This window comes from Phoxinus phoxinus, assembly GCF_949152265.1.
Source record: "Phoxinus phoxinus genome assembly, chromosome: 1".
In the NCBI taxonomy this organism is placed as follows: domain Eukaryota; kingdom Metazoa; phylum Chordata; class Actinopteri; order Cypriniformes; family Leuciscidae; genus Phoxinus; species Phoxinus phoxinus.
The window spans coordinates 39586615-39612573 of NC_136876.1; the positions used below are offsets into that span (position 1 = coordinate 39586615).

Sequence of the window (25959 nt, forward strand, 5' to 3'; positions counted from 1 at the left end):
TAAATGTATTTATTAATTTAACGTATTTATTAAAAATCTTTAATATTAGGCTAACACCTTTTTACAGTTTATGATTCGCACTCTGCAATCTTGTCAAGAACACTCCGAATGATAAACTGATTAATTCCGATGTGGAAATGTTGTGATTTAAAAAACTAACGGCAGGTAAATGAATGTAATGGGACGGGTTTGTATTACGATCATAGACTGTAAAAAAATACGATTACGATATATGGAGCGTGACGTCACCGCGCGACTGTCTGGTCAACAACTGAACTCGTCTCTGTTGTCGGTCGACCGCGGGAAAATATTCCACGTAATACATCGGCCGGGTTAGTTCCAGGGAGGGAGGGGACTCTGGACTTACGTGGGATCCGTGTGGCAGTGTGTGTCGGAGAATATAACGGGAATACACATCCGGATTTGTTCTCAAAATATAAGCCTGGGCACATTGGGTTGGAATAGCGGCGGTTTAAATCTAGGACATTCACAGAAGAGGAAGGAAAATGGAGTTGGATGACGGAGTCGTGTACCAGGACGACCCGGGGACGTCGGCGATCATGTCGGAGAGAGTCTCGGGCCTCGCCAACTCCATCTACCGCGAATTCGAGAGGCTTATTCGCAAATACGACGAGGACGTGGTGAAAGAGCTGATGCCGCTGGTCGTGGCGGTGCTGGAGAACCTCGACACCGTGTTCGCCGAGAACCAGGAGCATGAAGTGGAGCTGGAGCTCCTGAAGGAGGACAACGAGCAGCTGATCACACAGTACGAGCGCGAGAAAGCGCTGAGGAAACACGCAGAGGAGGTGAGTGAGGGAGTGAGTGAGTGAGTGAAGGGGATCCATCAGCTGGGAAAACGGGAGCTTGGCATCTTTGTTTTGTTGCAGCATCACAGCAGCTGCACGTGCACGAACGGCTTTGTCATCTCATCATCATGCCTTGTTTACTAGACAAGTGCCCTTCGACGATGAGTCAGTCTCGGGCCTCAAGAAACCAACCAATCAATAAAAAGCATTATTATCATCAATGCATGTTTGTTTTAACATTCATCACACACTGCGTCCTTGTCCTGGCTGGTGGTGAGAACTTAATGTACAAGCTTAGATGGCTCCACAATGTTGTGGCTCCACAATGTTGTTTGCATGCTTATAAATAAAGGGCAGAGTTGGAAAACAACATCAAATCTATGCATAAAACAAACAAACAACAGGCAACCTGCTTGTTTTCTTACCATGCAAACTACAGAGATGCTTGCCTCAGTGCCATATGGGACAGCCTGGGGCAAGTTGTCACTGTAAGGTTTTTAAATCACATTTATTTCATTTACCAGACACTTTTATCCAAACGTGACTTACAAAATATGAACGAAAAGCAATTCGTTAAAGAGACAAGAATATTTGTAATAGACAATACCAGGTTTTTTAGACCATTATAATAGATTAGGACAAGCTTTAAGTCAAAAGTCCAATTGTTTTCTTTAGAAGTGGTCTTGTTTGTTCAAAATATGTCAAGTTTTTCTGTTGTGAAGGTTATAATTTTTTTTTTGGTCAGATTGTTTTGTTTAATAATTCTTTTAATTTTAAAATTTTAGCTAGTAAGCCTATTTTAGATTTTCACTGTGACAACTTACCCCATGTAGTCTGACAGCATGTCAGGTGTTTTTTCTTTCTTTTTCTGGGCAATAATGGTTTGAATGTTTAATAGCTTTTGTTTTGTATAACCAAAACTTTAACCCCTGGTTTCACAGACAAGGCTTCAACTAGTCTCAGACTTAAATGCACGTTTGAGCTGTTTCGACTGATGCAACTTATACTTATACAAATCTTAAAATATGTCGCTGCCATTATTTCGTCTCAAGATGCACCAGTAATGTCTTTTTCTAAGGCACGTTTATAAAAACTACTTATAGGCCTAAATTCTAATCCTGGCTTAATCTAATCTCATATTTAAAAAAAAAATAATATAATATATTTCAAAATATTATCTTAGCTACCCTGGCAAATATTCACGATGACGAGTCAAAAGTTTTGCCAGCTATTCCAATTTAAGTCTCCCATATGTGTCTGGATTTTGATGCAACAGTCTGTCGACATGCATGGAAGTATTTCACCAGAGACTTTTCCCACATTATACCTCGCATGTGTCATCTGTGTTACATTATGTTATGATATGAACCTTTCATAGTTGATTACATGAGTAACATTCTTTGATGTGACTCTAATCGGTTTTGGAAATAAGATTACTCTGCATTGTACAGTTCTCAACGTGTGTAAGCCTGACTTTGGACCGATTAAGGCTGCTCAATGGCTTCATGTGATCCTGAGACAGTGACAGTTAACTGGGATTATGAGCAATATGCCTGGCACATTCTCCAACCAAAACACAAATGAGCCATTAATCCCCGTGTGAACTGATACGGGATCTAGGATACATCCTATTATGACAGACTGGTTTCACTTCCAGAAGAGTGACATACGGTTGTTGTGATCAATATTCAGTGGCGAACATTGATCTTTTACTCGCCTTTCATCTCACTGAAGTACTAGAGAAACTGAAGACTATTTAGTAGGGCTGTAACGATACAGCAAACCCACGATTCGGTTCGTATCCCGATTTCTGACCCACGATTCGATACAAACCGCGATTCTTGCGAGGAGGGAGGATTTTAAAAGCCAAATAAATAAATAAATAGCTAAAGCTATAACTCTGTTTTCTTGTAACAAAATACTTTTGAAAAACAAACAGAACTATACTCCATTGTGGAGATAATTCGAGCATGTTAAAAATTCTTCTGAGGTAACCGAGGCTTACTGTCTGTGCTGTAAACCACAAATAATATATTGCCTATTCCGCATGACCCGCATCTCAAGCGCAGGAATAACGCTTGCCACAAAGTGAACGCGCCTATATAGAGAAATGCACACTTCCTACGAATTAGCCTAAGCCGCCATTTCTTTATGTTTTGAATTAACGTTAAATCAAGTAAAGGTATTTCAAGCTTTCTATGTAAGTTTCGATTCGTTTATGAGGTGAGTTCCAGTTCACGCGCGCGTCGGTGCCACACACACACACACACACACGCACATACAAGCAAACACCGCGCGCTTTGCTCACTTGCTCTGGTGTTTGCTTGTGTGTGTGTGTGCTCGCGCTCGCATGCGTGTGTGGGGGAGAGGTGCGATTTTTGAATAATAATCAAATGATACCCAGCGATCTTCGAATATTATTTTTGCTTGAAATTCCCATACCTAATATGTAAAAGACCCCGTCACAGCCCTAGGATCTATTCTGGAAGAGAAAGATAAGTCTGGGAAGGGGTGTGTCGATCGCGATCTGCCTTCTCACACCGCGACACAGGTTCGTGGATCTGAGTGTCGCGATTTCGGTTTAATATCGTAAATCGTTACAGCCCTACTATTTAGGATAATCTGGTTTAGGTTTCAGGCCTAATGTGTACATTTTCATTGATATTTTCCTACTGAAAAATAGTAGCCACGTGTTGTACCACTGCTGTCTTCATCCAGTGTGTGAATTTAGTATTATACACTATTATGCTGAATTCGCCTTAGATTTTCTGTTTTCATTAGTATTTTTTTGTTTTAGTATTTTTTGAACATTTCTATTAAATTTAAAGTGATTTTTATTTCAGTTTGAATTATTTTAGTATTTCAACTTTGGCTACATTTAATTTTCATTTACACTTTTCTAGTTTTTTTTTTAATCTAATATTTATATTTTAGTTATTTTCAGCTTTTATTTCAATTACCGAAAATGTTTTAGTTTAAATGAATGATAACAACAGTGTCAATCATGCCTGCAAATTCAATATGAGACCAAAGTTTTAAAACTTTACGTACTCTCACGGTTGCACAGACAAGGCTTACGCTAGTCCCGGACTAAGATGCATATTTTAAATGCACTAAAATATGTCAGCGCCATTGTTTTGTCTCAAGTTTTATCCAAGGCACGTTTATAAAAGCTACTTTAATATCCTAATTGAACTAAGGCCTAATCCTGGCTTAATCTAAGCCCTGTCTGTGAAACCGGGCCACTATATACTACACTACTCGGATGAGCCAAAACATTATGATATGAACACCTGCCTAATATGTTGTTGGTCCTCCGTGTGCTGCCAAAATAGCGCAGACTCTAGGTCGCAAAATGTCGAGTCGCTGTGGATCGAACTTGTTGGTCCAGCTCATCAGATGCTCAATTGAATTGGGATCTGGAGAATTTGAAGGCCCGGGCAACACCTTGAACCTTTATCATGTTCCTCAAACCATTCCTGAACAGTGTGGCAGTGTGGCAGTGTGCATCAGAGCCACTTCCACCAGGGAACACCAGTGTCATGAAGGGGTGTACGTGTACCTGGTCTGCAACAGTTTAGCTTGGTGGCACGTGTCAAATTTACATCCACATGAATGGCCGGACTCGGGGTTTCCCAGCAGAACATTGTCCAGAGCGTCACACTCCCTCCACCGTCGTCGTCCCACAGTGCATCACTTCCCCAGGTAAACGCTGCACACGTACCAGACTAAACTGGATTTATTGTGATGTAAAAGAAAACAGGACTCATCGGACTAGGTGAACTTCTTCCACTGCTTTAAGGTCATTTAACTGCATTGTAGGCACTTTCGCCGGTGGACAGGGGTCATCATCTCTCTGATTGGTCAGTGTCTACGCAGCAGAGTGTGATGTACTGTGTGTTGTGACATTCCTCCCTCTCCGTTTCAGAGATACTCTGACTCAGTCGCCTTGCCATAACAATTTGGCCTGTGTCAATGTCGCTCAGATCTTTATTCCTGCCCATTTCTCCTGCATCCAACATGTTGATTAGGAGAACTGATTAGGAGAACTGCTTTCTATCTAATCTAACCAGATCTTAATATCTGGCCTTGTTAGGAGATGATCAATGATATTCGCTTCACCCGTGACTGCTCATAATGTTTCGGCTCATCATCAGTGTACAGGTGAAACTCGAAAAATTCGAATATTGTGCAAAAGTTGATTTCTGTAATTCAACTTGAAAGGTAAAACTAATATATTATATAGACTCATTACATGCAAAGTGAGATATTTCAAGCCTTTATTTGTTGTAATTTTGATGATTATGGTTTACAGCTTATGAAAACCTTTTCACAATATTCTAATTTTGAATTTGTGGTTTTCATAAGCTGTAAGCCATAATCATAAAAATTATAACAAATAAAGGCTTGAAATATCACACTTTGCATGTAATGAGTCTATATAATATATTAGCTTCACCTTTAAAGGGATAGGTCACTTTAAAATTAAAATTATGTCATCATTTACTCACCCTCAAGTTGTTTCAAACCTGTATTAATTTATTTCTTCTGCTGAACACAAAGAAAGATATTTTGAAGAATGTCAGTAACCAAACAGTAGTCTGTACCCATTGACTTCCATAGTATTTTTTTCCCTACTATGGAAGTCAATGGGTACAGACTACTGTTTGGTTACTGACATTCTTCAAAATATCTTTCTTTGTGTTCAGCAGAAGAAATAAATTATAAATAAATAATAGTGTAATTTTTTTAAAAAATTTGAGTTAATTTGGGATTTATCATGGCAGAGGCTGATATTTTTGATCTCTAGAGAGCATAGTGTCTGATTTAATGCATATTTATAATTTATTGATTTAAGATGACATGGCCCCTTGTTTCTCAGAATATTTACTCAGAAAACAGTTTGAAAACAGAAATAGGCAATATTATCATGTCTGTTTAGTGTATGTTATCTTAATGAATCTTAAACTTACTTAACTTTATGTGTTTGTGCGAGTGCTGTGCTGCACTGGAAATGATTGGGAATTGAATGTGACTTGAACCATATGTTTGTTGATCTCTGTGCTCGGGGTGGGGTGGGGTGCTGATGCTGAATGAGTTTTGTGAGCCAGTGTGACGGGAACCTAAAGTGACACCGAAACAGCTCCTCTTCATCAGATGCTCACACTGCACCAGGCTCCCCAGGAGACCCCTGTACTCCAGACATGTTCTGTAGGAGAGAGATTCTGATTAGGGAAAATATTAGTCAAGATATTACTTCCAGGTCAAGGGATCATTTGCTGTGACCATGCTGGAAAACTGGATTCAGAGTGTATTTTTCTTGTGAAACAGACAGTTTTTTTTTGGTCAATGCATAATACACCTTTTGCTGTTTTCATACACTACTGGTCGAAAGTTTGGGATCAGTACGATTTTTAAAAAAGTGACAGTAAAGACATTTATAGTATTACAATTTCTAATTTCAAAGAAATGCTGTTATTTTCTATCCATCAAAGAATACTGAATAAAACGCCAGTTTCCTCAAAAATATTTAGCAGCACAGCACAACTGTAGAGTACGTTTTAGTGAATTTGGTGAGTAAATATTGTGAAAAGCACATTTGTACATTGAGCAGTGTTGTTAATTTGCTATCGTTAAATAATTTATCAGCATTCTATCAATGACTGCTTTCTAGATATCAGCATTGGCTATTGAGAAAAGCATCGGCCAATCGACATATCACATCATAGATTTGGTTACATATGTATTTGTACAAAAACATTGGATTAAATCCTTAGAAAACTTTTCTGCTTTTCAGTATTGATAGATTTGACATTTTAAACTTGTTCCTTAGCCTGTAAAAAGGCATACAAATCTGGAAAAATCCACAAGGGTTCACACTATTCTCATCTATTCTACTTAGTAGAAATCATAAATGTTTTTCTTCTTCTGCTTGAAGTTTTTGTAGCTTTTAGTCTAAGTGTATGAAATCAATATGCTAGCTAACTGAAGTCTATTTGAGCAGATATAAAAAACAGACCAAAAATGTTAATGATTCATGAAAATGTACAAGACTGAAAATGTCCCCTTCCTTTAAATTAAAAATACCACCTAGCGTTGACTAGCAACAGCAAGTAGCAAATCATGGTCTATTCATGATGTAAGAATTAAATCATGTTACGCCTGTTGGCTTTTCTAAAAATAAATGTATTATGCAATGTTTAATTTTTTCTTTTGTGTTTTCTGTGAGCAGAGGTTCATTGAATTTGAAGATTCCCAGGAACAAGAGAAGAAGGACTTGCAGAACCATCTGGAAAGCCTGGGATCACATTCCCGTCAGCTGGAGCTGAAGATCAAGAACTATGCTGACCAGAGTAAGAATCGCCTGCTTTTATTGCCGGTTCTCGCTTACACTTCACTTCCATGGTCTGTGAATATTTAAAACCTTCATACATACGTCTTCTAGATGTTTTATGTCCACGTCTCTGCTCTAAAAGTCATTTTGTTTTAAATTGTAACGACACCATAATAACTAAAGTTTGCTAAGAAGTATATCCTACTAAAGCAAGGCTCGATATTTGTCTCTGGTTAAGCGTATCCATAGCAGAGTGGTGGGAGTGGCCTTGGATGGCAACATGCCTAATGCATTGTGGGTGTTGAAGTTTTCCTACCTAATTGGCAAAAGGAAAGACAGCCTTTTTTCTCTGTTTTCTCTAGTCAGGTAGCACTGATTTCAAAAATTGTTTCACCTTTCTACTGTATAGGCCGACATGTTATATAGAAAACCCATTTTGCCATGGGCAAAATAATCCTTTAATATCAAATGGATTTAATCCATAGTTCTATGCAATTTAGCCTTTTATGTGAAATATTGTTTTACAGTGCTCTTCACACATGGTCCATATAATAGAGTAGCGTCCCATCATTTAATTTGCTCTCTCTCCTCAACCCATTCTTCTGGTCCCATTAATGTAAAGTTGTCCATTTGCACAGGAAAGAGTTGACATGTTCTATGGCTTCAATATATAGCGGTTTGATTCCTCATGGACTGCGAGTCATTAATGTGAAAAGATTTGAAATCTGAATTGAAATCGTCAGAGCAAATATTTAGCACCACTAGTAGTCTGGCTAAAGTGCTTTAAATACTTGGAATTTGACTTTTTGAAATTGAAATCCTGGAAAACATTCGTATTTTTTGAAGAGGTACTTAAAAGGTGATTAAATAATTGAAATACAACATCTATTAAATTAGTTTCACTTAAAACAATATATTGTCAATGGATTTATCTCTACGAACTGAAACGTTAGATATCTGATATCTGTAATTTGAGTAAAAACAAACAAACAAACAAACAAATGAAATACACAAGAATTATAAAGATATTGTTTGATAAGTGGCTGAATGTAGTTCTTGAAATCCAAAAAAGGAGTGCTTGAAAATCCTTGAAAGTCCAGGAATCTGTACGAACCCTGACGAGAGTTTAGTCTGGTTTTGAATTAATGTGATTAATCTCTTCAGTCTTATTAAGTGCAGTGTTTTCTGTGGCCCTGAATACCATTACTCACGTATTGTTGTTCAAAAACATCTGTAAAAAAAAAGAAGCAGCTAAAACAGGGTCAGGTTAGAGACCGAGTGTGTGCTAGAATTGGCCCGTGGGTGATAATGATATTAGTCAAGCACCAATACATGCTAATTATGGATGTCTGCTGTTTAAATCTGGCACTAATGAATTCATTCTGGCATTAATTAATAGTGAGTTGCCAGCAAACCCTTGTCTGAGATTTGAACTGGGTATCAGTTCTACTTGAAATCACTGCGCTGAAATGAAGTAGCCTATGTAGTAGAAGACCGTGAATTACTGTAGTTGGGATGCATTGGGCAGTTCTGCTGCAGGCTTAGATATAAACCTGACAGCTAAAAGTGGATTATGTCTTTGTGTCACCTCTTAAATCAAGCCTGTTTAATATCCTGTGTGAATATCCTCTACAGAACTGCAAGTGGTTTTTTATAGGCCTCACTCAGCCTATATAAAATCTGGTCTTTCGGGCCAGTTTAAAGGTGCAATAGGTGATCAGGGAAATGCTAACATTAGCCTGCTAGCATTGAAAGCATACGATCCCATTCCCACCCTCCCTGCAAAGCGTGTCCAAATCCACGCCTCCTCCGAAACCCATGAACGCGCATAGACCACAAGAGAGACGACGTTATTGGATTACATTATGTGTAATTTACCGGCGTGAAAACTTTAGCGTACAGTGAGCGGAGAAAGAGAAGCGCTTGGTTGCATATAAGTATGTGATTGTGAAATGACTCCAGTTCAGAAGGTGACCTGTTGACTGTTGACCTGTGATTAAGGAAAGAATGCACTGTATTTTTCAACTTTATTCAAATGCGATTTCAAGACAACTCAGTCGAATCTCACTGAATGTTCTGCCTAGTGCAAAGTCTGCGGTAAATAACTGTACAGTTAAACCTGAAATATAGATACTTGCCACTTGTTGTCGGTTCAGAACGAAAGTTAGGTTGTTTGCATGCCGTTCTCGCTCTGTCTCTGTCTGTGTGAACAGTGGTAATATACAAACACACATTGACTGATGGGGAACACATGTTATAATTTTATTCGGACCGAATGCAATAATTGAACGAGCATTTTAGGGTCCTACGCTTTCCACAGATGATATATATTTATAAAAATACATTTAGACCGTTTAACATTGGGATTGCTATCAGGATATGAGAAGACTTTCAACCAGCATAACAAAACCTATTGTACCTTTAACGTGGCAAGCTCTCCCACATGGTTTACAGTGAGCGGCAGGTCGTCTTTGGTCATCGGGGACATTCCAACCTGTGTTATGATGAAGACTGGAATAATTACCCTCGTTTCTCTGTCCTCATTTAGGTCTAGACTCTTCTTCAGAGCTTCTATGTGGCATTTAACGTGTGTTTATAAGACACTGCAAACGTTGCATGTTTGCATGCAAAGAGATAACAAGCCTAAAGTTTTTTTTAAAACAGTTGATTGTAAAAAAGAAAGACTTGTAAGTATTTGTGAACTGAACTACAACTCTAAAATCTTTGCAAAGCACTCTTGTACGGCTGAACTAATCATGCTTGATTTAATCTATCTTTCTCAGTAAGTCGATTAGAGGAGCGAGAGGCTGAACTCAAGCGAGAGTATAATTCCCTTCACCTGCGGCACACAGAGGTAAGACACAGAGCTAATGCAACACCATGTAAATGACATCGGCCATGTACATTGTGAAACTGAGAGCGTCAACCACATTTTAAAGTCGGCATGACACGGAAGTTGTGATCTCCTTTTGGGATTTATAAAAAATAATGATACATTACACACACACAGATACATTATTTATAATAAATACTGCAATATTTCATAAAAAAAACAAGAACTGTCAAATTTGATTTCATGGTGACTTTATTGCATTCAATTTAAATTAAAATATACCGTTCAAAAGTTTGGGGTTAGTAATTGTTATTATTTATTTTTTTAAAGAAATTCAATCATTTTCTTTTAACAAATGTGACCCTGGACCACAAAACCAGTCACAAGTCGCACGGGTATATTTGTGGCAATAGCCAACAATACATTGTATGGTTCAAAATTATCGATTTTTCTTTTATACCAAAAATGATTAGGATATTAAGTAAAGATCATGTTCCATGAAGATATGTTTGCAAATTTCCTACCGTAAATATATAAAACATTTATTTTTGTGAGTAGATGTAGCAAAAGCGTGAAGATAAATGGACAACTCTAGAGGCCATTTTCTCAATGTTTTGATTTTTTTTGCACCCTCAGATTCCAGATTTTCAGTTGAATATAGTTGTATCTTGGCCAAATATTGTCCTATCCTAACAAACCATTAATTCAGCTTTCAGATGATGTATAAATCTCAATTACAATAAATTGACCCTTGTGACCCTTGTGTTTTGTTGTCTAGGGTCACAATTTATAATGTTACTGAAGATTTCTGTTTCAAACTGTTGAACTTCCTACTCATCAAAGGATCCTAAATTGTTTTAAGGTTTCCACAAAAATATGAAGCAGCACAACTTTTGTGTCATATTTATATCAGTTGATATAGTTAAGCAATATCACACAAATTAATGTGATACAAATTAGAGTGCTGCATGAGACAGTTCAATAAATAAGATACAATATTTTAGAGACATTATTGTCTGTTTTTGCTCAGTTTTGCCCTGTATAATATTTGTTAAAATATTATGTATATACCTGTATAAGCGTTGTTAAATGGGACGGTCTAGCCTACGGAGGACTGTTCTTGTCGCCTAGCAACTGTGACAACTGCCGTCGACAGCTAAAAACAAAAACAGGTTCACAACCTGTCTAAATATGTTCACCTTGGTCCATTTATGTACATAAAGAGTATTAACAATATAAAATTGCATCTTGGTAAGATATGTCAACATTTGAACTTGAATTTTTACATTTGTATCATTAGATTCATTAGATTTTTAGAGTAAATTGAAAGCCAATACTTACATTTAAAAGTGTAATCTGGCAATTTTCTGCAAAAAACGATCGCTGTAGAGCCTCAGTTAAAGCTGCTCGTGAACCGATCGATCATCTCTTCCTTCTAGTTCATTTATAGCATCAAATAAACATGAATGAACATAAGGAGGAATGTTGTTTTAACCGCGGAAAGGCGTCAGTACACTCCGTTTTTCAAGTTCAAATCCTCCAACGTTAATCTACTAACACTCCTGACTGCTTTGTCGGACAAAAATGGCGGATTCGGCGGATGACGGATTATGATTGGTCTGATCGCCTGTCAATCAAACTCCCTGCGAAGGTGTTCGAAAATGGCCTTGAAAGGATGCAGACTCTGAATTGGGACACAGCAAAAGAGCCATTTACCGGTAGTTAATTCCTGAATGAATCAGCCGTTTAAAAGAATCGAATGTATGAATGACTAAATGACTTACTCCATTTAGTTTCTTATTTAGAGTATCATTTCATTCAAAATATTTGATATTTCCATATTAATAAAAAACTCATTAAAGGTACAGTTCACCCAAAAATTTAAATGTATTTCATCATTTACTCACCATGATAACCCCATGGATGTTGTAGCCTAAAAGTTTATGTGTTGTAGTAAATTCTATGAAAAAAAAAAAACTACTTTTTGAAATGTCTATTTGATGCCTTTCTTATTTAACACAATAAAGACTTTAAATTATCTTTTGGGGGGTAATTTCGGACCGTCTAAATCTTACCAACCCATACAAAACGGATCATGAATTGATCATCTAGTACCACATTTAGCTGTAGTGTCTACCTGCAGCTCTTCATTGAATCCACCTGATTTTTGTCCATTGTTCTTCAGATGATCCACAACTACATGGAACATGTGGAACGGATCAGGCTGCAGCAGACGGGAGGAGAGACCTCTGACATGGGGACACTGGGCCGAGTTCGGTAAGACGGACATGATCCCTATATCTGTGCTTGAAAGATGTAATTTAGTTGACTGAGAATGGGCAAACCGATTTAGAAGCAGATTGAAATCAAATTAGAACAATGGCTAATAGGGCTTTGACTTTTGCCCCAAAATCATATTCTAAGTTTGTTTGTTTATTAATATTAGAATATATTTTAATATTTATTAACAATATTTTGACCATTAAATCCTTCAGTAAGACCTATATTGGTATCAAACTTAAATTGTATATGTTCTGTCCACCAGAGGGCAGTGTATCGAATATTAAAGGCTGCTTAATATTCGTACGAATATCATTATTTTTTTAAATATTCAAATTATATTCGAATAACGAAGTTCGGAGTCAAAACCCTAATGGCTAATTGCATTACACATTTATCTTAATATATGATGCAGGTTTGCTTATATTAGGATTTTTTATCCTCTTTTTTCGCCTTTTTGAACAGGAAAGAGCGGCCCCTGTCTCTGGGAGTTTTTCCCATGTCTGGCGGGAGCTCTTCTCTGACGCCTGATGTCCAGGGCAAAGCCGAGACTCCTGGGATGGAAGGCTGGAGGTTCAACAATCTCAGTCACCAGCGGTCTAACGCCAGCCTCAAGGTACAATAACGGCCCACGTCATTTTCTACTGAGACGCTAAGGCAAATGTCGAGGGAATTTACATCAAGCCATGATGACAAGCATTTCGAATTGTTTACTAAAGCCATTTTTCTTTACGTGAACTGATGCTTCGACATCCACGTTCACCTCCATGAAACATGGCAAGATTAAGAATTCGAAGCTTTCTTGAACGAATCGCTGCTTTAAATGTTCCCATGCTCAATAATGATATGTTTCCCACAGCACAAACACAAACACACGTGAGCACTATTGTGTTTTGTGTTGTGTCAGTGTTGCAAACAAATATAAGATGCCACGTCCCGATTTTCTTGTCCAAGCAGTTGGAGGCGGACGACTCTCCAAAGAACAGGGAGGGTAAGGATGTTCTGGAAGCTTGGGATTCGCTGGCAAACGACTGCAAGGTAGCAAGGCTCCGTGCCGGCGGACAGTGTGTAGTGCAAATCACCGTTGTCCTTCAATAGTCAGAAAGTTCATTCACAGAACCATGTCTGGTGATTTAGCTGTATGCAACTAGAAAGATGTGGAAATTCTAGATGAATAATAAATGCTGATTAAAAAGAGCATGTTAAAATGGTTTTTAGTTATCAATAATCTAGGATATAGTTGCATACAGCTAACGCATGCTGTTGGTTTCGATTTCACCGCATGCCATATCAGATTTAATTCTTCATTCACACTTACATTGTGTTTTTTAATCATAATAGTAGCTGATAGTATTGCTTGTCTTTAGTTTTTTTTAACACATATTGTAGCTATTATTTAGTTTTAACCTGTGTTGGGGAATTTTACTTTTAAAAGAAATGCATTACTTTTGCATTATTTTTTAAAACATAAAAAATGTAGCAGTAAAGGTTTTCAATTTTAATAGGTTACATTAATTTTACAGTATAAATGTAAAAAGTTATGTTTTTATATATGTTTAAAGTCACCGTGAACGGGAAGTTTCTTCAATATTGAATGAGAAGAATAGAGGGCGTGGCTTTTTTTCCCCGCTGGGAATTGATTCGATCTCTTTCAGGTTTTTCAGGTTTTGATCAAAGATTACAAAGGCACATTTTTTTATTATATGAAACTGTACTGTTTCATTATCAACTTGCATAGGTGACATTTTCACCACATGACTAGTAATGTGCACTAACAGAGTAAATAGGGTCAGCTTTAACATGCTTACCCCCAACACTTGGCTTTAATGTAGTTTTTCTTTTCTAATAATCACTGCATTCATTCCAGTTGTGTTGCATTCACAGCAATAAAATACTTATTTCATCATTCATTATAAATGATTTGCTTTGTTGTTTGGGGTGTGTTGTGTAAATGGTAAATATCTGTGTGTTGCAATGTGTTTTTGTAATCGTTTTTTTGTAGAGATTGAACGATAATTGGTTTAGGTGATTTAAAAAAATATATTTTTTCAGTTATCAGTTCTTTAACAATGGTATGTTAATGGTAATTCACAGATAAATCACTTATTTCATGAATTGTTTGGGTAAAATTATAATCTTGTTTTAAACGCATTTAAAAATGTGTATCCTTAAGCTCCTTGCACACTGAGTGCGAAATTCACATCCTAATTGTCCCAATTGTTACATAGTTGTATTATTATTTTTTAACAAGAATGCTTTATTATTGTGTCAAAAAGCAGAAATTAAACAATATTTGAAATATGTGTATAATGACATAATATTATTATTATGCATACACTTTTTAAATAATTATAAAAATAATTAATAAAAACAAATGTCAAAAAGCAGAACCCAAACAATATTAGAAATTGTTTTGGATATCAGAAAAAAATATCGATCAATCTCAATTTTGTTTTATTTTTTGGGTGTTCTAACCACAGTTCTCTGTTGTTTTGTTGTTATCTGTGTTTCTTCTTGTAAGCTTTCTTACAGTAGCATCAATGAGCTGTCAAGTGTTTCTCTTGTTTTTACAGTCTTATTCTATTTTCATACCTTTGTTCTGTATCCTGAACTGACACTGATTTATCTAGTTATTATTTCACACCAATTTCATAGTCCCCCTTTCAAATAAGTTTGATGACGTTTACCAGTCCCGGCAGTTATGGATATTACTCATTATATTTTTCCATTGTGTCTGTCCTGTGTTTGCTCGTTGGTGTCACCTCAGGTTGTTAAATGTGCTGGGGATGAAGTGAATATGCCTACCCCTCTATGCTTTCATGTTGTTCATGCTCTCCTCTGTCCTTGAGCTGTGACCTCTGACCTTGTCGTAATGATCATTGTGCGTTGAATGATTTCAGGAGGAGCTGTCTGACCTCAGCCAGGGGGGCTCAAAGTCTGTCACTCCCATGTCCACCACGGCCTCTGACCTGGCCCTGGACTCCCATCGAGAGGATGGAGATGGGTTCTGGAAGAACACTGAGGTTCAGGCTGTTCCCGGGACCAGGAGCGTCTCTGCGGGTTAGACACTCTTTTACTGGGGATGGAAAGCATCAGTACAAGCTTAAATAACTCTTAAAATAGCAGAATGTTATGCAAAAGTTTGGGATTGGTAAGATTTTTTTGTTTCAGAAGATGTTCTTCCGCTCACCAATAGATAAACCATTTAAAATAACTGTTTTCTATGTTAATCTGTTTTAAAATGTAATCTATTCCTGTGATGGAAAGCTGAATTTTCTGCATTATTACTCCAGTCTTCAGTGTCACATGATCCTCCAGAAATCATTCTAATATGATGATTTGGTGCTCAAGAAACATTTATTATTACGGAGTGTCTATTTACACTATGTGCAAACAGCCCGCTTTGTTGACAGAGGCTATTTACACTAACTCCTCCCACTAACGTCTGGTTGGGACAGACAAAAAAACAAACAAGTGCCTGGCAGGTCATTTTGACACAAATCGACCCGTTTTCGAATCCAACTTTTGCCGAACTCGCTCTACTTCCTTTTCCCATCACATATCACGACAGAAAGGCATTTATTCTCAATAAAAATGAAAGATTCTCAAGAAAAGTGGAAATAAAGTGTCTACCGTGTGTTTAATAATAAAGTTTTTATCGGTTAGAGTTAGGGGAAGGTGTAGGTGTAGGAAGGGCTTTATTGTCCCAATAAGCCAGCATCCATTTTTATAATTTTGATAAATATAATAATTTACACTGTTATTATTGCATACAGTTTCACGTACAAATACAAATAGTATCTGCCACTATAAGTAAAATAGCTTTTTTCACTTAGAGTAAATATAATCTATTGCGATTACAGATCACATGTTAAATGCATCCAGTCCCCAGAGCAAGACAGACAAATATGTAATTATTCATTCTGATTATTCAGGTCTGGCTGATAATGAGGAGAAGTCAGATGTTCAGGCCATTATTGAGTCCACCCCAGAGCTGGACATGGACCTCGGATATAAAGGTGCAAGGTAACCAACGTGCCCTACAATCAAACACTGTGTCTGAAACCTTTGAATGTGTCTATGATGCCCAAAAAATGCTGTTTTTTAGGTAGGCAAGTGTACTAGGTTTTAAAAGAGATGACCAGTGTTGGAGTAACACGTAGTAACATGCATTACGTAATCACATTATGGCATACATAGCTCTAGAGGTAAGGAAATATTCTAAAATAATATTTTAAAAAAAAAGTGTTTTTTTTTGTTTTTAAAAGAAAAGGAAGGTGTATGTTTGTGTTGTTGAATGCATTACTGCTTTAAACACTTCTCAGTAATAAAACACCTGCAAAGCCTGTAAGAAGAGACTCAAATTAAGTAACGTAACGCATTACTTTTTAATGGGAGTGATGCAATATTGTAATGCATTACATTTAAAAGTAACTTTTCCAACAACGGAGATTCCACCTTAAAACCTTCTCTAACCTGAACTGAGTAACTGCTGTGTTGTTACCCTCTCAGTATAAATCCAATGCTGGCATACATTTGAATGATGTAATGTAACATGGCTGTTGCTGATGTGTTGAAGCACCCCGACCCGAGGGATTGAGAACATGGCATTTGACCGGAACACGGACTCTCTCTTTGAGGAAGTGTCGTCAGCAGGCACAGGTTTGATTGGAGACGTGGATGAAGGAGCAGATCTGTTAGGTGCGTTTATTGCTGTTCGTTTTCAGGTATTATGAAGAGTATTACACAAACATATGACATTCTTACCTGAGCTTGATTTGTATAAACATTAAATGTGTGTCATTCTCCATCATTATGAGATGAGCTCTGAGATATAGTGGCACAGTCCCATGATGCTCTGTTCTGCATGTTGAACTGACCCAGATTTCTCTCTCCATGCCCCGTTGTCCTGCTCTTCCCTCTAACCGCAGTGGAGTACTCCGGTGTGTATGACATCCTTGCTTCTTTATGTCAGAGAATCAGCATCCTCTGTTTCACTTAGCATCTTAATCTTCCATTCATACTTCTTCATACTTTCCACTTTAACTAAATCATACAGCAAATAAATAGTGCCAGCCATATGGGTTTGGACTAAAGCAGCAACATATGAACATTTTTACCTACAGTCCTTTTTTTAAAACTAGATGTAGCACATAATATAGTTCTAGTGTTATTCCCAAGGCCACACAGAATCTGCCGACGTTTTCACATTTCTGCAGTAATAATTATAGAAATCTGCAAAGTTCTGTGTATTGACATGTGACTAGAGTCTGTTAAACAGGGCTATATATATATATATATATATATATATATATATGTGCTGTATATATACATATATACTTATAGCCCTGTTTAATAGACTCTAATCACGTCAATACACAGAACTTTGCAGATTTCTATATTATAATAACTGTTTTCTATATGAATATACAGTTTATATACAGTATATATTTTCAGCATCATTACTCCAGTCTTTAGTGTCACATGATCCTTCAGAAATAATTCTAATATGTTGATTTGATGCTCAAGAAACATTTATTACTATTATCAATGATGAAAACTGTTGTGCTGCTTAATATTTTTGTGGAGACTGGTACATTTTTTCAGGATTCTATGATGACCAGCATTTATTTTAAAATATAATTATTTTGTAACATTATAAATGTCGTTAATGCCAAAATGATTTTGATCAATTTAACGTGTCGTTGCTGAATAAAGTATTAATTTCTTTCAAAGAAATCGTACAAACCCCCGACTTTTGAATGGTAGTGTATATATTAAATTTATTTAAAATACCAAGATTTTATTGATCATCTGATGAGTCAAGAACAGTTTTCAACCAGATACTTTAATGAAGTGCATTACATGTTTTAAAGATTTAATCTTTCAATTTGGTCATAAAGGCATTGGAACTTAGAAATCTTGAGCATCCCCAAAATAAATTTTAAAGTTAAAAAAAAACTAAATTTTGATGCCCCCAAAATTACTTTAATTGCGCAAGTTATTGTTAAACCTTTTTCACAAAGTGAAGCCTGGTCTCCCACACTACACTCTTGGTTTGTCGCTGTCTTGTTGGACAAATCAGCCGTAATAGGAAATAATCTTGGCATGAATTCAGTGTGGGCCTGGTTCAATAGCTCATCTAAATGTGGTCGAATAGTCGTGCTGATCTGTCAGTGGACTCTCCACTCTTTCCAGCATCTCTCTTGGTTTTTCTGTGACCTGTTAACTCTCACCTCACAGCTGTCCATTCCTGTTTCACTCTCCATGTGTCTGTCTCTCTGTCGAACACATGCAGTGCATGCGCTTTCACATCCGAGTCTTTCCGGTAAGACCATTCACATGGCCTGTCCAACCTAAAAACACAGGGCACATAAAACTCATCTCAAACGTTTCGAATTTTTGAACGGTGTGTTTATTATTGGATCATTGCAGTTGTCATCAATTTGCCTTGGTTTTACTCTAATCATTTTGTGTTGTATTTTGCAGGCATGAGTCGTGAGGTGGAGAATCTTATTCAGGAAAATGTGCAATTGCTTGAGACAAAGTGAGTCCATTTTTAGTTGCTTTTTTACAGTTGATTTGCTGTTTTATGTGGCTTTGTTGTTGACACCATATTCGTTATGTTTGTGTGCACAGAAATGCATTGAACGTGGTGAAGAATGATCTGATCGCTCGTGTGGACGAGCTGTCCTGTGAGAGAGAGGTTCTTCAAGGGGAGCTGGATGCGGTTTTGCAGGCCAAAACCAAACTAGAGGAGAAAAACAAGGAGCTGGAGGAGGAACTCAAAAAGTGAGTCATTTTTGTGTCCAAATAAAAAGCCAAAGGGGTGCATTATATGCAGTTTTCAGGGTGTAGTTATCATGCAGTAGTAGAATAAATCAAACATGGCATATTCAGGTTAGCAGCCACAGGTAATGTTTATCACATTAATGTGCGACTTTTTCATAACATGCTACTTGGACTATGTAATTAAATGTACAATTGCACTGAAAATTAGGGACTAAGAATATTTTATAACGCAGAGTGAAAGTGGAGACAGAGGTGGCCAAACAGAACAATAATAAAGACGAAGATGAGGTGAGTGGTATTAAAATATTATTACAAGTATTATACACTAGCGTTCACAAGTTCGGGGTCAGTGATATTTTTATTTAGCAAAGAAATGAATTCTTTGATTCAGCAAGGATGCATTAAAATGATCAAAAGGGACAGTAAAGACATTCATAATGTTACAAAAGATTTCTATTTCAAATAAATGCTGTTCTTTTCAACTTTCTCTTCATCGAAGAATCCTGAAATAAAATGTATCACTGTTTCCATTAAAATATTAAGCAGCACAACTGTTTTCAACATTGATAATAGTAATAAAGGTTTCTTGAGCATCAAATCATCATATTAGAATGATTTCTGAAGGATCATGTGACACTGAAGACTGGAGTAATGATGCTGAAAATTCAGCTTTACCATCACAGGGATACATTTGATCTTAAAATATATAAAACAGAAAATATTTCTTTTAAATTGGAGTAATATTTCACAATATTACTGCTTTTACTGTATACACATTTTGATCAAGTAAATGCAGCCTTGGTAAGTGTAAGAGAGTTCTTTAACATCAATCAATTTTACTGACCCCAAACTTTTGAACAGTTGTGTATATTTCAGGTCTTCTGAACCCATATGATTGTTGTGTGTAAATTATAACTTGTTTGTTACATAAATTGTTGCCCTTGCTCTCCAATGCCTAATATTAATTCTACATTTTAGCTGACTTGTTCCTTTGCTAGTTTAGTTTGGCATATTACAGACATCCCAACCTGCACAAAGTCATTTCCGGGAACTTCCGGGAGACTTGGGATGTCTGATATTATATTATTATATTTAAAACAATAAATGACAAGTAATACATGTTCAAATAATAATTTCCAGGCCCATATGTGTGTGTAATTATTTTTGTGTAATTTTCCTCTTTCATTGGGTTTCCGCAGAGCGATGTGCCCACAGCTCAGAGGAGAAGGTTCACACGGGTGGAGATGGCTCGGGTCCTGATGGAGCGAAATCAGTACAAGGAGAGACTGATGGAGCTGCAGGAGGCCGTCAGGTGGACAGAAATGATCCGGTAAACATTTCACTGTAACACAGTACTGGAAAGAAAGGATATTTTATCTTTAAAGTGCCCCATTATGCTTTTTTGGATATTACCTTACATGTAGTGTAGTGTGTAATATAGATGTTTGTGAATGTAAAGGGTCTGCAAAGATTCAAAGATCAAAGTGCATAAGTAAAGTTTAGCCCTAATCAGAGCAGTGCAGACCAATCACAACAGACTGGGCAACAGATCTGACCAATCAGAGCAGAGTAGACCAATCACAACAGACTGGGCAACAGATCTGACTAATAAGAGCAGAGTAGACCAATCACAACAGACTGGGCAACAGATCTGACCAATCAGAGCAGAGTAGACCAATCACAACAGACTGGGCAACAAATCTGACTAATAAGAGCAGAGTAGACCAATCACAACAGACTGGGCAACAGATCTGACCAATCAGAGCAGAGTAGACCAATCACAACAGACTGGGCAACAGATCTGACCAATCAGAGCAGAGTAGACCAATCACAACAGATCTGACCAATCAGAGCAGAGTAGACCAATCACAACAGATCTGACCAATCAGAGCAGAGTAGACCAATCACAACAGATCTGACCAATCAGAGCAGAGTAGACTAATCACAACAGACTGGGCAACAGATCTGACCAATCAGAGCAGAGTAGACCAATCACAACAGATCTGACCAATCAGAGCAGAGTAGACCAATCACAACAGATCTGACCAATCAGAGCAGAGTAGACCAATCACAACAGATCTGACCAATCAGAGCAGAGTAGACCAATCACAACAGACTGGGCAACAGATCTGACCAATCAGAGCAGAGTAGACCAATCACAACAGATCTGACCAATCAGAGCAGAGTAGACCAATCACAACAGATCTGACCAATCAGAGCAGAATAGGCTAATCACAGTAGACTGGTTCATCTGACCAATAAGAGCAGAGTAGACCAATTACAACAGGTTCGGCCATCTGACCAATCAGAGCAAAGTAGATCAATCACAACAGACAGGGCAACAGATCAATCTGAATCCTTTATCAAACCATTTCCGACACTGTGAGAAAAGAGGTGATGCTGCAATGTATATTATGAGAAAATTAAAGTGTTTTTTGACCTTGTTGTCACAGACCTCCACAACAAAATTAGAAATCTTTCAAATTGTATAATAGGGGGAACTTTATTGTCCAAAATGAAACATGACAGCTCTTTTCCTGTCTTTTTTATTTTTTTTTACTGTAATATATTTGTTAGCACAGCAGCCAAGCTACTTATGATGCTACTGTTTTGTAGTCAAACTGTTTGTTTATTTCTGATGTCTTTAGTGTCTCACCAGACCATATTTTTTACGCTCAGCTTGAGCTCTGTTCTCATACTAATTGTTCTAGAAAGTAGGCCAGTTTTTCTGTCTAATGAGCAAAACCCCCACACCGCCACATAGAGACTGGTTGTCTGTCGGCTCTCCTACAGTGATGTCTTGTTTTTTCCACAGAGCTTCAAGGGAAAACTCTGAAGTTGCAGAGAAGAAGAGGTCAAGCATCAGGCAATTGTAAGACCTTTTATCTTAACCGCTCCTGAAAAGTCGTCCACATGCAAGTGCATGCTAGTTGTAAAGATCACAAATGTGAGCTGAGCCTGTTCACATCCATCTCTCCATGTCCTGTTCCAGCTTCAGTCGCCTGTTCAGTTCCTCCAGTTCCTCAACATCCAGCAACACAGCGAGAGGTTTACCATCCAACGTCAAGTACAACCCACCCAGCATCATGAAAAAGAGCAACACCTTCTCCCAGTTCCCCAGAGAAAAGTCCAAAGCATTCGACTTCCTCAAAGAAGAGTAACTCTTCCGTTTTACCTTGTCAAACATCTTCAAAATGTTACGCCTGTTGAGAACCATTTAGATCTAGAAACCTCATATGAAGATGTCTGGCATCACTCAGCACATCAAACTCAATCCATCATGCTCTGATCCTCTCCTCCCTTGTTGTTTGTTCTCTGTTTTTCTCATTAGGGTGGACTCGAGTGGTTCTCTGTCCCGCCGGGAGCAGAAGCGGGCTCAGTACCAGCATGTGAGAGCCCACATGCAGAAAGAGGATGGCAGGGTGATCGCACATGGCTGGAGTCTCCCGGGCAAATGCAAGGCAAGAGTTATACGTCTTGATAGTATATTGTCACAAAAAAAGCAGTGATTTTTGTCTTAAAAACAATTTTATTGATTTTTATTTTATTTTATATATTTTTTTATTTTATTAAATTCAATATTTTCTACTTATATTTTTTGTAAAGTATCTATAATTGTACGGTTATCTTGTTCTTAAAGGGGTCCTATTATGCTCATTTACAAATTCATAATTTTGTTTATGGGGTCTACTAGATTGGAATAAGTTTACATCATTTAATGTTAAAAAAACTATTTTTTCTTATCATTTACATTTGTCTTATTTATAATTGCAGCACCTAGAGTTGTCAAAAAGTACGGAAATTAAAAAAAATGTGACGATACCAGCATTTGAACGGATTCTTAAACACCTCTGATTGGCCATTATGTTGTCGCACTCAACATATACATGTCTGTGATTGGCTACAATGATCAACAATGACATCTTTGACACTCTTCACCAAGCGCATACACAGATACACACGGGAGCGTTTAAAAGCAGACGTCTATCAGAGGATCCCAGATTCGCCAGTCCGTGCATAAATTAAATGTTTCGGTCCGTGCATAAATTACATTTTTCGGTCCGTGCATAAATTACATTTTTCGGTCCGTGCATAAATTACATTTTTCGGTCCGTGCATAAATTACATTTTTGGGTCCGTGGATAAATGAAAAGCAAAGTTACCCCCATATACATTTTTGTAATTTTTTTTTTTTTTTTTGCTGATCCGAAAAATTATCCGATCCGTGGCTCAAAAAACGTAAATGATCCGAACGGTGACTTTTGTGATCCGTTCCACCACTAACTGTTAGTAAATTAAATTGCATGACAAAATTACCCCACTATAAAAACACAAATGCACAGAGTGAGCAAACATTTAGGTGATATAACTGTAATTTTTTTAAAAAAGTGTCTATGCCCATCCCCCCCACGCCTTATTTTTCCATATTAAATTCAGGCCCTGGGTTTAATTGATAATGTTGGGCAAACAAATGACAGTACTTGCCATTTGGGCATTCATTCACATGATGTTGTGTTCTTTACGGTCTGGCACAGTCACTTTTTATTCAAACAAATAGCAAGCAAACAAATAGCATTGATAGTCATTAATTTGAGTTAAGATATGCTATGATAAATTGGCACATGGAGTTTTAGACATGTATAGACCTTCATGGAACATTAGGTCATGATTATTTGCCTAAAAAGTCATGGAAATGTATAAGAAAAACGTGTGCGAACCCTGTTTTATATTATTTATGAAAAAAAAATTATGTTTTTAGTTTTTTTCTTGCTCTTAAGTACTATTTAAAAGCACTGCAACGTTTGATTGTATTAATTCCATATTTTCTACATATCTACATTTATAATTGTGCTGTTATCCTGTTCTGCATAGGTCGCCAATGGCAGCCATGCAGAGAACAAAATAAACCTACCTGTTCCTGTGTGTCTCAAGCCGCTGGAGCAGAAAGACGCTTCTATGAAGGTGAGGACTAGAAGAAAGGCAATTTAGTGAGGAAAGATGAAGTATGAATGGATTGAAAATCATAATTACCTGAAATATGAAAATAATTCAAATCAGACCATACTGCTTTTTTTCCCCCAGTGCACATTTCTCATTCCATCCATTTTGCTTCAGTAGTTTTGTCTTTTGAGAAAAATATAAGTGCACCTACATGTATGAAGACTTCTTCAGTTTCACCAGACCTTACTTTGCTGATATGAACTCCTGCTGTCAGCCTCTAATAGATATTTTTTCTGATTTCCCCTGTGTAGCTCTTGTGTGCAGCTGGAGTGAACCTCTCAGGTGGACGGTCATGTGATGGAGGCTCTGGCGTTTCTGGTGAAGAGTCTATGGTGGATACTGACGCCTCCAAACAGAGAAAAGGCTCTCAGAGCAGCCTAGATCAGCTGGAGCAGGAACCTAAAGTAAAATATTTCAATCAACTTTTAAAGGGGCCTTATCATGGAAAACATGGACTTGTTTGAAGTGAAGGAGCTTGATGTAGAAATTAGACAAAGCTCATTGTCTAATCATCATGGTCACGGCATCAAAAGTATGAGCTCATTAGCATATGGCCGTTCACTTTTACATAACATGTTTGGTATCTAGACTCTTGGTGAGGGTGTTGTTACTTATTTTAAAAGCGAAGAGCCTAGCCAATCATGATAAACATAATTTACATATACGCCTTATTTAGCCCCGTCCCTTTTCAGCGTTGCGCTCGTTGTGTTCTGTGTTCTGGTTTGTATTTCCACAGCATGAAGGTAAGATCTTGCGGATTTATGAATGAACCGCTCGTTTAAAAATCGTCCCGGTCTACTGGCATCTATTATGACATCCAGTTCAAACATTAAAGTGTTCATGATAACTTTTGCTTACTCTACAATAAGTAAATCTACTTCACCAGATAATTGCTCTTCGACAGCGATGCGCTAGAAATATACAGGGCTACCGCAAAAACAAAAGTTCAAAGACAAAACTCTAAAGATGGCTGCTGCGCGGTTGTTTCTCTGGTGCATAAGGTCTTTAGAAGCCCTATACAGTACATAAGAAAGGCAGAGTGGCACAAACCTATAAATCTGAGATTTCATGCTTAAGACAATAAAAAAATATCTGCCAGTGGGGTAAGAAAAAATACATGATTTAAAGGGATAGCAAGCTTATTGTGCTTAGCCCATTAGCAGACATTTTTGTTGACATTTTAAGCGTAAAGTCACTTAGGCCTATACTTTTCAGAAAACACTCATTTTGCTTTTTAAGTCACTTTTTCTTGAGGGAATGTTTAAATGTTTGTACTTGAAACTGACAAAATACAGAGGGGGAAATCTGTTTTTGCAGTGTAATATATTTACAGTATTGGTTCTCAATGCAGTGCTATTCTGTGTGTTGACAGGAGCAGGAACGGGAGCAGTCGGTGCATGTGGAGATGTCCAGTCGTGTTTGGATCTGTACGAGCACTCACTCCTCCACAAAGGTGATGGTCATGGATGTGACGCGGCCCGACGACCTGCTGGACAGCTTCTACGTCTGTAACTCATGCGTGCTGTGTATCGCCAGTGTACCAGGTCAGAATTGTACATAACACATCATCTTTTGTACACTTTTGTTGTCATGTTTCTTTCAATCATAGACATAAATAGTTTATCATTATATTCTTGATAAACAAATACAAAATGTAAATGGTACGAGGGCTGCGTGATTTGGCCAACACATTATATTGTTATTCAAGACATCTAGGCAAAAAAAACAAAGAGAACACACTCTGATATGAGTAGAAATAGGTACTTTTTAAGCGTGACTTCTTTACAGGAAACTAACTCAGACCTTTTTCAGTATTCAAACTTAAAGAGAGTGCATTGAGTTTCTACCTTTACTTATGAAATTGGGCTCAAAACTCATTTTAGTCTACAAAACACTATTTATTGAGCTATAAA

At 37.3% G+C, this 25959-nt stretch overlaps 1 protein-coding gene across 10 annotated transcripts in view; it reads left to right on the top strand.

Moving 5' to 3' along the window:
* Nucleotides 1-243: 243 nt before the first annotated feature.
* The window catches only part of spag9a (sperm associated antigen 9a), a 37937-nt gene continuing 12221 nt past the window's right edge, over nt 244-25959 (top strand). For 3 of the 10 annotated variants that reach the window (XM_079610992.1, XM_079610994.1, XM_079610995.1), the window contains exons 1-21: nt 244-806; nt 7039-7159; nt 9924-9994; nt 12159-12250; nt 12719-12869; nt 13211-13291; nt 15154-15313; nt 16189-16279; nt 16833-16980; nt 17185-17196; nt 18497-18581; nt 18743-18800; nt 18893-19045; nt 19279-19333; nt 20245-20375; nt 21861-21917; nt 22038-22202; nt 22377-22506; nt 23918-24007; nt 24298-24450; nt 25419-25590. In XM_079610992.1, coding sequence (XP_079467118.1) covers nt 507-806; nt 7039-7159; nt 9924-9994; nt 12159-12250; nt 12719-12869; nt 13211-13291; nt 15154-15313; nt 16189-16279; nt 16833-16980; nt 17185-17196; nt 18497-18581; nt 18743-18800; nt 18893-19045; nt 19279-19333; nt 20245-20375; nt 21861-21917; nt 22038-22202; nt 22377-22506; nt 23918-24007; nt 24298-24450; nt 25419-25590 — 2476 coding nt within the window. In that variant the 5' untranslated portion in view covers nt 244-506. The remainder of the gene's footprint in view (nt 807-7038; nt 7160-9923; nt 9995-12158; nt 12251-12718; nt 12870-13210; nt 13292-15153; nt 15314-16188; nt 16280-16832; nt 16981-17184; nt 17197-18496; nt 18582-18742; nt 18801-18892; nt 19046-19278; nt 19334-20244; nt 20376-21860; nt 21918-22037; nt 22203-22376; nt 22507-23917; nt 24008-24297; nt 24451-25418; nt 25591-25959) is intronic. The other 7 variants (XM_079610998.1, XM_079610993.1, XM_079611001.1 and 4 more) reach the window with 4 other exon arrangements.